The sequence below is a fragment of the Dendrobates tinctorius genome, unplaced genomic scaffold, assembly GCF_039654945.1.
Source record: "Dendrobates tinctorius isolate UK_male_01 unplaced genomic scaffold, ASM3965494v1 ptg000116l, whole genome shotgun sequence".
NCBI lineage: Eukaryota > Metazoa > Chordata > Amphibia > Anura > Dendrobatidae > Dendrobates > Dendrobates tinctorius.
In genome coordinates this window covers 3,974,638-3,989,359 of record NW_027361784.1, presented here as the reverse complement: position 1 = coordinate 3,989,359, position 14,722 = coordinate 3,974,638, and the positions used below count along the sequence as shown (strand labels likewise).

Here is a 14,722-nt window from a genome sequence, read left to right as displayed (position 1 = left end):
TCAGGTGCCCAGTGCACCTTACAGGCTTTGACCGCCTCTTTGAAAGCCTCATGCACACCTTCCTCAGCACAGGCTTCTTGCATGTCTTCTGGTACATCAATTACAACCTTGAAGGTCGTGGACTTGCTCTCATCCTGGACAGATGGCTCTGGGTTCCCCACGGACACTTCCCTCAAGATATCTGTCATGACCGGATGACTGTCTTGTGCAGCTCTTGGCTCACCATCTTCCTGAAATTTACAGTCTTCAGGACCCTTTTCCAAGATGGGCTTTGTCAGTTCTGCCTTGCTATCAGTCGGGGACGGCCGCTGTACGTCTTCGCCCATCCACTTCTTCTCCCACAGAAGACCTTTTACTACTCCACTGAGTTCTTGCAGAACTTTATCTCGCTCCTCTGCCAGGTAGCGACGCTCATCCTCTCTCCTGAGAATCTCCTGTTGATGCTTCTCTTGGGCCTCTCTGAGCACCTCCATATCCTTCACTATAGCTTTGTTCATAGTTTGACACGCTGACAGGTGACCCCTGAGCTCAGAGACTTCCTTCTCCAGCTCATCCACTCTGTGCTCAGCTGTTTGTCTCAGGCCTCTTTCTTGTTTGACACATTCATCCACCTCCTCTCTGAGGGCCTTATTCAGTCCTTGCCACGTTACCATGTGGCCTTTGAGCTCAGAGACTTCTTTCTCTAGCCCTTCTATTCTGTGCTCCCTTTCTTTCTCAGAGCCACCGTCACCCCCAGAGATTAAGTCATCCCTCCAGTTACTCACTAACCGTGTGACTACTTCCGCCGTCTTACCCACCAGGTCAGCGTCAGTTTTGTCACGAGATGTCAGGTCCGTCCGTTGGGCTGACATACCCCTTTTCCCAGTCACTTCCACCTCTGACCTCTCCCCGTCAGGAACCGTCACCGTCTTAATATCTGTTAGCCCAACTATAGGAACGTCTCCCTCCTCGTACCATAGGTCATCCAACATGACAAAGTCCCGGCCGCCCTCCAAGGTATACACCAAGTCTGGTGGTATCCTGCCACCTTGGCACTCACTGCCTCCAGGCCCCTCAAACACCACTCTGTCTAGCATATAGTTCACCGTGACCCCATGTTTACAGCGAACCTGGGCCATTTTCTCGGTCAGACAGAAAGTGAGAGGAGTTCCTATCAGAGTCACCTGACTCTTGGAGTCCAACCGTCCCGAGATTCCTTCCCGGTGCAGCATCACTGTACACACTTGCGGCCCGTCATGCTCCGGAAAGTATATCCCACATTCTGGAAACGACATACACGTACACTGCAGTTTCCCAGACATACCCACTGAGTCACCCAGTGCTGTCACTTCTTCAAACTTGGCCCCTTTCTGGACCACCACCCCACTTTGGGTTGCCGCCCCCTCCCGGGACTCTACCCCTTTTTGGTTTACCACGCCAATTTGGGTCACCGCCCCCTTCTGGGACTCCACCTCTTTTTTGGTCACCGCCCCCTTTTGGGACTCCACCCCCTTTCGGGATCTCCCCATGTCTGTTATACCGGTCTTCTCAGACCACAGTTCACACCACACAGTTTATGTCTCTCACGATACCAGACAAGTCCTTGTTGGCACCACCACAGCTCCTGCTGTCACCGATCACTGGCACCACCGGCTGCTGTTCACACACACAGCGGCTGGAGTCACTGCAGCTCCTGCTGCGCCGTCTTCATGGACCCGCCGATCCACCAGAAGCCGCTTGTCACCTTCGTGACCCCACTGAGCCACATCAAGCCGCTTGTCACCTTCTTGACTCCCACTGAGCCACCGCAGGCTGAGTCGAGAAAAAAGAAAAAAAACACACCACAAAAAAAACTCACGTGTCCTGACTGTGCGCTATTCAGGACGCTCCTGTCTCCACCTGAGACCGTCCAACACACAGGGCGCACCGGGTGAGATTCAGGGAGCGACCCTCCTCCCAGGGTCTCCCCACACACCGGCCTCACCAGGTCCAGGGGCTCAGCGGGTGCTATTCAGGACATCCGTCTCGGCCTGAGACTGCCCAACACTTAAGCCTCACCAGGTCCAAGGTCCTACCATGTGCTCCAGGGCTCTTCCCAACACTGACCCTCCAGGACCTTGCTCACTGAACCCTCCAGGAACACAGTCTTTACCACTGACCCAGGTCAGTAAAACACTTTTTTTTTTTTTTTTTTTTCCTTCTTTCCCGACCGGCACCTGCTGGCCGCGCAGGTTCTCGGACCTCTCTACCGCAGAGGTATCCTATAAGTCTTTGCCACTGACTCCTGTCAGCACATCACATGGCTTTAAGACCGTCAGCCCTCCTGGCTCAGCGTTGCCCCCAGCAACCGAATCTGCAGTCCTTTTCCGTTGCCCCTAGCAACAAGGCTACAATATTGCCCTTTGCTTTCTCCACCATATGTGAGGTAGCGCTGTCATGTAAGTAAGGGGTTCTCGCTTGCAGCGATCGAAAAACACATCCGGCACAGGATTTTCCAACAAATCATAGTCTATGAGGTTTATTCATCCTTCATAAACCTCCAGCAGCAATATACACAGCATTACAGGAGAGCGTCCATTATACAGGCTATTTAGCCCCAGGGTTATCTCACCCACGTCAGGGTTCCCATATGGCTGTTTCTCCAGGCCGCAGAAGTCCACTCACTCCTCAGGGACTCTCAGATACTGGCCGCCATTACACACACAGCCGCTCCACAGGCTGCTGTTAGTGAGGAGATCCTTCTCCTCACGGGACCTTCCAAACTGGACCAATCAGGTCCCAGCATTCACCCCATGTGACCTAACCTGGCCACATTATATGGTCCATAGCCATGCCCACCGGGTCACATGACTATGACCTCACCACAGGTCCTTCACACAGACATATATACTTTACAATAACATTCATAAACATACATATGTCTCTATCTCAAGGTCACCCACCTTGAGATACATAATGGCTCTTCAACCACTCACACTCTTGGGACATCCACACAGCGCCCCCTCGTGGACACAGTGGTCATTACACCACTATATATATATATATATATATATATATATATAATGCGTGTGTGCGCACTATCTGCTCATCCTTTCTCTCAATTGTTTTATTTATGCATTATAATAAACCAAATGTTAGTCATTCCTTCACGGAGTAGGTTTTGTAGGGCTTGTCCCAAAAACTGTAACGATGACCTGTGTCCGGTACATCATGGTACGTCTGCTTGGAGGAATTTCACCACTTTGCTGTCAGTCTCCGAGATGAATCTGACTCCTTGTCTACCTTCATCTGTTGAAGTCAATAAGATGTCTAACGTGATGTAAATCTTGAATGTAAATTTATGATTTCTGGCTAGAATGACAACTGAAAACTGAGCAAAATGGGTAAAGGAATATGACAATTTGTATCAGGGGACTAAAGCAGTAGGATTGTCAATTAAACAATAACCCAAGCTTCTTCTTGGGGCAAACAATGAAAGGTTGCGTCTCTAGGCCATGCTCCAAGTTTCCTCTTTAAAACTATAAAAAAAAAAAACAAGATTGGAAGTTTCCTTGCACTCAAGTCTTGCTTTTTCTGGAGAATAGGCCTTGGGAAACCAAAATTTCTCAATGAACTTTCCAAAAATTTATTTTTTATTTACTACAAATTTTTTTTTTTTTTTTCAGAAAAATAGTTTTTGCAATATGGGTTTAATAAAACTGTGGGATTGTTTGATATCTACATCTTCTATGTATCACGTTATACAGCAAAATGCTGAATGAGTTAACAACTGGTCATAAATCATGGTAGAAGAGTTCAGGAGAAGAGAGATAAGGATTACAAACTCTGCCATCAGGATGAGCTCACTGACTAATTGGTTTTGCAGTGTGCTATGTACGATGATACAAAGAGGCTGTAGAAGCCAAACAAAAAAGGATTTTTATACAAAAATGCAATTATTTAAAGTAAATTATTGCTGTAGGTGTCAATGTCCTTTATTTATTCTCATTAGTAGACATGCAATCAAGTATATGATGTACAGTAGGGAAAATAAAGTATTTAATACACTGCCAATTTTGCAAGTTTTCCCATATACAAAGAATGGAGAGGTCTATAATTGTAATAGTAGGTACACTTAAATACGTATCAGATAGGTATTTTCCTCACTGCAAACAATTTTGAATTGATTTGCAAATGAGGCTGAAGCCTCTGTCACTCCAGCTCTATTCCTGTCCAAAGCCGCCTCCTGTAATAGAGCTGGAGTGACAGAGGCTTAAGATCTACAAATAGTTCTTCCACTTCATTTGCTTATCAATTTAAATGCTGATTTCTCAGGAGTGGAGGAATGGACTGGTCATGTAAAGGAATTGCAGGACTTGTCTGTGAAAGATCTACGTGCATATAAATAGTTTGGGGGTGAAATCCTGATGACATTCTCTTTCCCCCAGAACAAACCTATGGGCAGGAAACCACATGGCATATGGCCGTACAAAGCACATGAAAATACATTGTTTATTTAAAAAAAAAATTATATGAGTGAGAGATTCTTCTCTAAAAAGAATGCTTCATACATAAAGTCTGCAATGAAGTTTGCTATCATTTTCTTTGTCGGATCCATACAGAATGTATGAGTAACGTGTAATAAGTAGGTGCTGCGCCACTGATTGATGGAGTCGGGAGGGGGGACAGTTTATAAGAACCTTTACTTTATTCCAAAACTCTTCAGTACATACGCTACATCAAATAACCCTTTTCAAGGATTACAATTATGGGTTTAGTTGAGCTCGGCTCTTTTGTGCAATGTTTCGCACAACCTTACTCTTTGTCAGGTGATGTTATTTAGGTTATTGGCTCTTTGCTCGAAAAACTCAAAAACATGTAATTAAATCCAAATAAGTGTGCGTAAAAATATCACAAATAACAGCCCAATTAATGTGAAGCTTTGGCAAATTCAGCACAAGCACACTTTTTTTAGGAATTCTGCCATGGGTGAATGGTTATATACAATGCAGCAGATTCATGCCTTTTGATAATTTCTCATATATTCATTTTACTTGTCAGACTGGAACGAGTGTTCTTTTCTTCTCCGCTGTCTCTGTCCACTTCCATTTCCACCATCTTTGATGTTAAGATGGGTTGAGAAATGGAAGTCAGAGCAGTTCCCATTGATTTCAAGGAAATTCTATTTCCTTTGGAAAATGTCTTCAAATTATTCACGACTTGACATGGTGACAGATATGATGGACAGGAATATGTGGCATGTCATGTTTTCCTGTTTATTGTAAATGACGTCTGTCATCCTATCTATCATCTTATTCAAGTTTTTTTTTTTTTTTTTTTTACATCAAACTCTATTGGACAACAGATGCGGTGGATCGAATAACCAGACGTCACATCCATTATTTCCATGCATCACCCCATTGATTTCAATATAAAAGCGATGGATGGAACATTTGACGTTTTTCTGTTTACCTTAGTGGTGAGATATATATATACCCCTAGATCAGTCACCTACACAAGTGAAAAAGAGAAACCCAAGAGGGTACCTATGGGCATGAAGACTGGAGAACAAGTCCGGAAAATCTTCCAGATAATTCAATGTCAATTAACATATCACAAACATTTTATATTTTCTACTATAAGAAAACAAATTAAGAAGTTTGTCTCATTACCTCTCCTAAAAATTCACTTTCTTCCTCTCGAACTCTGGCTTGATCCCAAAGCGTGATTTCCAACATTCTTTCCCTAAACTCTCGTCGGGGAACCGGAGAGTAAATGAACGTTTGGTTCCATTTGGGTTCTAATGTTTTCTTCACAGTCTTTGTTCTCCTTTTGTTCTTGTCACTTTAAAAAAAATATACCAAGATGTCATAAATTTACTGTCCTATATTTATAAGTACAGAAGTTCAGTAATTAAAGAAAACATTTTAACTTTACAGAAGATGCTCACACATCAGACAGTGTTGGCCAAATACTACAGTATATCCCCTTAGTCCACCATACACATGCAGACCAGACTTGACGGGGAAGCAAGTGTTCTGCAGGCGGAGAGTGAGTCGCTGTCAGACACAACTGGTGGCAGCTTATCTCCAAGAGCAAAACAAGTATCAGGAGTTTAAATAAAAAATGCCCAATCCCACAATGGAGGTGTAGCAGTCCCCGATCTCTACCATTACTTTATGGTGTCACAGCTGGTCTATTTCCATTGTAGGACTGATATAGCCATGACTAATTCTGCCACAGCATTAGAGGGCATTACAAAGGTCTAACTAACCTGTTATACAGATATATCTCATCTTGTGCACTCAATCCCATCCCAGTCACCTCCTCCCCAACCTCACCACCACACTTATCCCATCCTTAACCCACCTCTTCAACCTATCACTAACTTCTGGTACCTTCCCTTCTGCTTTCAAACACGCCACAATCACGCCTATCCTTAAAAATGCAACCCTCGACCCAACTGTTATGTCCAGCTATCGCCCAATATCGCTGCTCCCATTCGCTTCCAAACTCCTGGAGCAGCATGTCCATGCTGAACTTGACTCCCACCACTCATCTGACTTGCTCTTTGACAATCTACAATCTGGTTTCTATCCCCATCACTCTACTGAAACAGCCCTGACCAAAATTACTAACGACCTACTTACAACCAAAGCTAACGGACAATACTCTATACGCCTCCTTCTAGACCTGTCCTCTGCTTTCGACACAGTTGTCCACTGCCTCCTACTACAGATCCTCTCCTTTGGCATCAAAGACCTCACCCTATCCTGGATCTCATACCTTTCCAATTGTACATTCAGCGTTTCCCACTCCCACACCACCTCCTCATGCCACCCTCTCTCTGTCGGAGTCCCCCAAGGCTCTGTTCTAGGACCTCTACTCTTCTCAATCTATACACTTGGCCTGGGACAACTCATAAACTCATAAAGTCCCATGGATTCCAGTATCACCTTTATGCTGATGACACTCAGATCTACCTCTCTGGCCCAGACGTCACCTCTCTGCTGTCCAGAATCCCGGAGTGTCTATCAGCCATATCCATCTTTTTCTCAATGAGGACAAATTTGAACTTATCATCTTTCCTTAATCTCACAGATCTTCCTTACCTGACCTATCGCAATTAACAACATCACGCTTTCCACTGTACTGGAAGTCCGCTGCCTCGGAATAACCCTCGACTCTGCCCTGTCCTTCAAACCGCACATTCAAGCTCTTTCCACCTATTGTCGCCTCCAGCTCAAAAATATTTCCAGAATCCATCCTTTCCTCAACCCTCAATCTACTAAAATGCTTGTGCATGCCCTCATCATCTCCCGCCTCGACTACTGTAACATCCTTTTCTGTGGCCTCCCTGCTAACACCCTTGCACCTCTCCAGTCCATTCTCAACTCTGCCGCACGACTAATTCATCTCTCTCCTTGCTACTCCTCCACAAATCTCTTCACTGGCTCCCATTCCTTCAGTGTATCCAGCTCAAACTACTAATAATGACCTACAAAGCCATCCATAACCTGTCTCCTCCATATATCTCTGAACTAATCTCCCAACATCTTCCCTCACGTAATCTCCGGTCCTCCCAAGACCTCCTTCTCTCCTCCACACTTATTCGCTCCTAACTTAATCGCCTCCAAGACTTCTCCCGAATATATCCCCAATCCTCTGGAATTTTGTGCCCCAACACGTCCGACTATCAACCACATTCGGATCCTTGAGACGGAACCTGAAAACCCACCTCTTACAGCCTGCAATGACCCCGCTGCCTCCTCACCACTACCGGAGCTACTGCCTCACCAACACCAGAACTGCTGCAACCCTCCAACCTACTGACTACTTCCCCACCATCCTGCAAAATGTAAGCCCACAAGGGCAGGGTCCTCTCTCCCCTCTGTATCAGTCTGTCCTTGTTTACTGCAAGTGAAATCTGTAATTTGTATGTAACCCCTTCTCATGTACAGCACCATGGAACCAATGGTGCTATATAAATAAATAATAATAATCATCACCTGTACCAGTAACAGGCAAAACAGTGGGTAGGGTTTGGACGTTGGTGAAAGATCTGGTTGGGGGATCTGACACAACATTGGTTTCGCCTAGGGTGCCACCATGGATCAATCCTAATTTTAGTCATCTATGCTATTTAGTGTGTCTTTTTCGGTCATGCAGTATGATCTCAGTTTGCAATTGCGCCGTTGTCTATTGTTTTTCGAGGCTTTACAGTATATGGTTTTGGGGACTGCTGACCTACCCAAGCCCCTTACCCAGGCAGTCCTTCTTTGTCAAGCCATATGCTAAAACTCATGTACTTAGGATTCTGCCACCTCAAGTTTTTATACTGCGAGTTATGAATGATCATATTATTACATCTTATAAAAGATCGTTTTTAGATTTTTACTCTTTTGCACCAGGAAGGTAAACATTATTATCATTATTATTATTATTGTTAAGTCCCTGTCTCATCGGATTCAACTAGTGAGTCAATATATTCCAGTGAACTAAATCTTGTGTGTTAACAGAAGATGCGCCTATAAATTCTAAAAAGCGTAAGGAAGATGGCTGGAGGTGACAGACATAGCAGCTGAGGCACTGAGTGATTGGCTGCAGTGGTAATGAGAGCTGTAAACTTGATGTCACTGCTGTAACCAAAACACCGAGACAGAAGCAGTGGCAGAGAGCTGCTGTTGTATGGCCGAAAGACTAAGTGATTGGCTGCAGTGACAATGTGTGCTGTCGACGTGATGTCACCGCGGCAGCCAAAACACTGACAGAAGAAGTGGAAGAGAGCTGGTGTTGTATGGCCGAAGCACTAAGTGATTGACTGCAGTGGTGATGGGACCTATATCTCAGTGCAGCCAAAACACAGAGACAGAAGCAGCGACTGACAGCAGGCACTGAACTCAGAGATACTATCTGTAATTTTAGAAGCGTTTAGCATTTGAGGACCACTTTTTAATGTAGAAAACCCCTTTAAGCTATATAGGAGAACCCCTTTAAGGCCAGGGTACAGAATAAATAATGAATGAGACCTTTGATTGCACTGTAGTTTATGTTTTAGATCTTCTCAGCTGACCCTTTTCTTGCACACATAATCCTAGTAATAGCAGGATTTCATTAAAAGTATCGACAAATTTTAATTATTGGGAGATAGGAATCTCGGCACTTGGCACATGCTACACGAGAATCCTCTAATGAGAGGAGGGTAAATTTATATTTCTTATCTGCAATTAAAATACCTTAATGACCTTCAATAGGAGATATGAAACCTAATTAAAAGTTAGCTGGTATTTGAGAATATCCCCTTCATTAACGGCGCACTAATGAAATTCTATCCGAAAGAAGCAATAAACACTCGACGTTGGGTGGTACGGGAGTGGGGACTATCCATAGGCTGTAATACGCCACTGGAGCCAATCACAAAGCCGGGTATTAAATACATAATAATGCTGAGTGATTTCTATCGGCTGCGGCAAAATTTATGTTGGTTTGAATCAATCGAAAACATATTCTGTAGCTCCAACTCTAAAGAAAACTGATTATATATTGATGGTTTGGGCGAATAATCTAGGCAGCCATTGTGGCTGTCCTACTGTTCGGTTCCAGTGTGAAAAAAACCATTAAAGAAGCATTCCCACCAAATGTTTTATTGCCTAAACCCATGTGAATGCATATAAAGTGCAGTGTAAGCGCAGTAATATACTCACTGATCGATGTCTTTCCCCGTTTTTAGCGCAGCTCCGGTCCTCTTCTGGGTAATGCTATTCTGACTTGTCAGCTCACACTGTGGTCTATGTATGAGCCAGAAGTCGCTTTTACAATGTAAGGCTATGTTCACACATTGCGATTTTGCAGCTTTTTTTTATGCTAAATTTATGCCGCGTTTTACAGTATCAACAAAGTCTTTGTGATTTCAGAAATCTCGGGCACACAGATTAGTTTTTGCAAACTGCAGCATGTCACTTCTTTCAGCGTTTTTTTCAGCATATTTGCACTGTTTTTTCTACCCATAGGCAACAATGTGTAAGTGCAAAAACACAGGTATCAGTTTTTGCTGTGTTTTTAGTGCAAAAACCTAAAGAAGCTAAATCGGGCATTTTGGGGGGGGGTCACTAAACTTTATCAACATGCATAAGAGACAACAAAAATGCAGTAAAAACTCAGCAAAACCTGCTTTTTGTAAGCAGCTTCTTTACTTCCAAGAGTGCAGGTTTTGTCTGTGTAAAAAACTCAGCAAAAGCACAATGTGTGAACATAGCCTAAGTCTATGGAGCCATGTCCTGTCGCTCAGTAGACTTACTTGATGAAAGCCACTTCCAGCACAGTGAGATCCAGCAAACTGGAATAGCTGTCACGTGACCTAGCAGAGGAACGGAGCGGCGCTGGAAACGGGGGAAGACAGCGATCCATGATTATACTACTTACATTACACTAGATATACATTTATACAGATTTAAGCAATAAAACGTTAGCGTTTAAAATATTATAAGGCATGGATAACTGAAGAGAACACAGATTCCCAGGATGTAATTCTTATATCTGAACTCACTTTCATTTTCCCGTGCATCATCACCCACAATCCTAAGATCAGAGAAATAGTCCAATAGACTCCCAGATGGTTCATTATCATACAGACTTAATGCAGGACTGGATGAAAGTCAGTCCAGAGACAACCATTACTTTCCTGGAATTTGTGTCTCTTCCTCTATCCAGATATTATAGAAGATGATATACATTTTTCATAGCCAAAGATTCCCCTAATTATTTATTGATGTTGCTTTTCAGATAAAGTAAAGGGGTTGTCAGCTTTTGGTAAGCCATTATTACCCTTCCCCAATGATAAGCTAAGCTATATCCTGCTGCTGGGAGCACAAGGATCATCTGCAAGCTTTGGCACAACTTACCAGCAAGTGTTCACTTCTCCTGCAGCACTATCGCAGAAGAAATACGGCATTACACAGTGTCCATGTAGGCCAGGTCCTTCAGATGAAAAGAATAGCTATTCTATTCTGGCAAAAAATTACTGTAACTATCACATGAAAAAAGATCCACTCCTTCACTTATCTATGACTCTCATCAAAGGATATTTCGAAATAATCACTGACCTCAGGGAGACCAGTCAAAGAAAACACTGCGGCAGCCGGCAAAGGCGCTCAATCAGTGAAATCCTAGGTGCAATGCTCCCTGGGAAATACGAATATGCAAATAAAGTCCGTGGAGCCTCATTTAAGAGTCTCAAACACGGGACTAGCCAGATCTTCCTCCAGGGAAGGACCCAGCCAAGGAGTGGCTCCTTTCGGTGATTGTTTCGTGATGTTGGTCTACTAGGCATTGCTCCCACCCAGCCAGAATCCTACTCCACACGGATAAGGGGCAACACCCCGAAACAGCTGTCTGTGGATGGATACCTGGCCTTGGTATTTCCCTTGTCATATCTGTAAACTCGTAAAGAGCTGGATATTGACTTAAAGGGCCACTTAATATGGTGATAATGGTGGTCTCCAAAAGGAGCCACCCCTTGGCTGGGTCCTTCCCTGGAGGAAGATCTGGCTAGTCCCGTGTTTGAGACTCTTAAATGAGGCTCCACGGACTTTATTTGCATAATCAAAGGATATTTGAAATGTTTACCCCTTTCACCTGAGAGCTGGCATGGGATTTTGTACACTGTCTACTAAACAGCCCACAACTCTACTCTGGACTGAATGGTGAGCTGATATCTGTTTTTGTCTCTCTTCACCCTATTCATAGTCATCTTTCTACAGCAGTCTCGTAGACAGTGAGTGGTGGGGAGGTCAAACATTCACAACTATGGTTAATTCAAGATGGGGCTATGCTAAGATCTAGAGCCCCATTCTCAGGATAGCCAAGGGTTGTAGCAGTCAGTCCCCCAGGTTGCAGGAAATATATTCTATCTTGAGGATAGTGAATAACTTTCAATTCTCTGAAAACCCCTTTAAAGTACAAGATTCAGCGCGGCCATTGACATCAGTTTCTTCAACATGCCCCAAAAGGGTTCATTATAAAGAGTACCTTAACCCTGAATAGGGCTGATACCAAACATTGGCATGGACAAGGGTGGTGCTACGTCAAGAAGAAGACAGTCCCATCGTTTTAATAGTATAGGACCCCTTTACCCCATTAGTTTTTTTTTACATACCTTCGATCCGGAAGAAAATAAATTTTAACATAAGGGTTTCGCGGTCTCCCATCTTCCCTTGATGGCAGGTCCTTAGCTCCTAATACAGTGACAATCAATTGATGACCGACTTTGTCATACCAGAGTTTTATCTGCATAAGAGAAACGATAAGTGTCATTTCAGGGGAAACAGAGGCTCTTATGGTACGTACACAAAAAAACATATAATATGCTTCATGCTGAATGAAGATAGAATGACAAATGTAGGCCGAGAACAGAAATATCAGGGTGACTTTATATGGAAACGCTCAGCAAGTCTTCTTAACGAAACCCAATAATACTAATCTGGTGACATGTGGTCCTTACTACAAGCCTCAGCGTGGACCTCTCTGTCTGGATTTATATATAGTGGTGTTCGTCATAAAGACGCATTCGCAACTGGGTTCAGGGGGAAACATAGAGAAAGGAAGTAAAATATAGGAAGGTCATTAGCAATTAGGTGGTAGAGGTAGAGATTTTGCACTGGGACTGAGAACTGTCAACGAGGTCTCCAACCTCTATTTCTTTCTATGAATTAGGATATTGCACTTAACCCGCTGATTGGCCACATACAAGCTGATCGGCGGTTATTTAATGGCCGACCAAAATTCTAGGCCCATGGAACGATGATAGTGACGTTCATATGATGGCCCTTTGGGGAAAGAGTATCATGGTTATCGGCAGCACATCATCTGGACAATGCTCAACCAAAAATGAGGATTTTAAACCTGGGATGAACCATCTAATCACCCAAACAACGTGCAAGTTGCTGGTTCATCGTATGATGATTCCCATTATGTTTACACAGGACAAGTCTCTTGCTTCTTGCAAAACCCTCCTCCGCCATTGTAATTTCCATGAATTGGCAGGGAATGGATTGTTGAATTTTACCATAGGCTTTTTTTTTTTTGGTAAAAAAATGATTTATATACATTAATTAATAAGACATAAATGATAACATGTTCATAAAGTGTGTGAATAAATAGCACAAGTGCTAACAAACTGAGGGCATGGTGCCATTTTTTAGTTTCCACATACTGTACATCTACATTATTAAATAAAAAAAATGTAACGTAACTCTGTAAACATATCGCATCACTTATCTTCTACTGATCGAGGGGTTTTAATCTGTATTATACTCCAGAGCTGTAATCATAGCTCCCCTCTTAGTTTGTTCTTGTGATTTGCATTCAGATGTCAGAAGTGTGATCTTCATCTTTCCCGGAGAAAGGGATGACTTTCCAAACAGGTTCTCAAGTCTCCCTAGTGCTGAGGAAGCCTCTTGAAACCTCCTGGAGAGCAGCAGTATAAGGGTTCGTGCAGACGACCGTAAAAATTGGACGAGTGCTATCTGTCGTTTTGACGACCGAGGAGGAAAATCGCAGCATGCACGAGTTGCATCCCATATCGGATCGCACTTGGCTATTCATGTCTTTGAGTCTGATTTTCATGGATTGACCGAATGGAGTAGATGGAGAATGTCTTTTTTAATTCCCACATCCGAGAGAATGATCAGAGTTTGATCAGAGTATGATTAGATTAATCAGGCCGATATTCTCGGACTAGAGAAAACATGGCCATGTGACCCAAGCCTTATGGTGGAATGCGGCATCTGCACACACATTCAGGATGTGGAAGAAGTATGGTCTGAAAGGAGGCATGGCATGGACATGGAAATTTCGGTGGCATGCTTTGTGTGCTAAGATCAATATCGCCCTGGGAAGTTGCCCGGGATGTATTTGGGCATCATTCACACAGCAGAACGATGTGCAGAAGGATCTATGGAGGCACAACGGGTTACTGAGGCTTCGCACTTCATGGTGGCACTTCATGATGGCACTCATTCTCTTTTATGATGCACACATTGAATTATTATACAACTATAATGTGTTTCCGAGACAGATAAAGGCCATTAGAGGGGCATTCCCTTCTTGGTCATTTAAGGAGCATACACAGTACAGGGGTCTCCTGACCCCAGTCAGGTGGCTGCTGTGAATGGAGGGAGCAGCCTAGGCGCATCCACCAATATTAGGCGTCAGCACAGTCTTATGAGGCCATTTCATTTTTTGACCCAAGGTTGTAGCTAAGATTATTTTATCCTAGGGCAAAATTTCAATTTGCTGCCTTGTATCTAAATACCACAGCCAAGGCAGAGTGGCTTGTTGGGCACTCATGGCACATGTTTCTCCAGTCCAAGCCTAGCTTCGCCCCTATTCTGACGTTTGAGGAAACTTTACAGAGTCATTCTAATAACATTCTCTGCATACCGGGGAATGGCGTGCTAACAGATTACACGGCGCCTTTGTTTCTTTCTAAGTGATTTTACCAGTACTGTACAACATATTCCATTTTCATCCTGAAACCAAAACGTTCTCTCTAATTACAATGTAGAGAATGGGAATGCTCTAAATAAGCAAGCCCTCCATATCTAGGGCAGCGCTGTGCATTAGATACTAATTAAGGCTTGTATCTGTACAATTAGATAATTCTGAGTGGGAAGAAGCCAGATATCTTGTTAATTATATTTTATAAAATTTTAAGATATTTTTGGAAATAGAGAGAATACTTAACAGTTTTGAGAGGAGCAATTAC

At 43.5% G+C, this 14,722-nt stretch overlaps 1 protein-coding gene across 50 annotated transcripts in view; it reads right to left on the bottom strand.

Annotated features, from left to right (window-relative positions):
- The window catches only part of RIMS2 (regulating synaptic membrane exocytosis 2), a 657,506-nt gene that overhangs the window by 211,968 nt on the left and 430,816 nt on the right, over window positions 1-14,722 (bottom strand). For all 50 annotated transcript variants that reach the window (XM_073590110.1, XM_073590159.1, XM_073590111.1 and 47 more), the window contains 2 exons: window positions 12,113-12,243; window positions 5,631-5,802 (listed from right to left, as the gene is read on the bottom strand). In XM_073590110.1, the coding sequence (XP_073446211.1) occupies window positions 5,631-5,802; window positions 12,113-12,243 (303 nt within the window). The remainder of the gene's footprint in view (window positions 1-5,630; window positions 5,803-12,112; window positions 12,244-14,722) is intronic.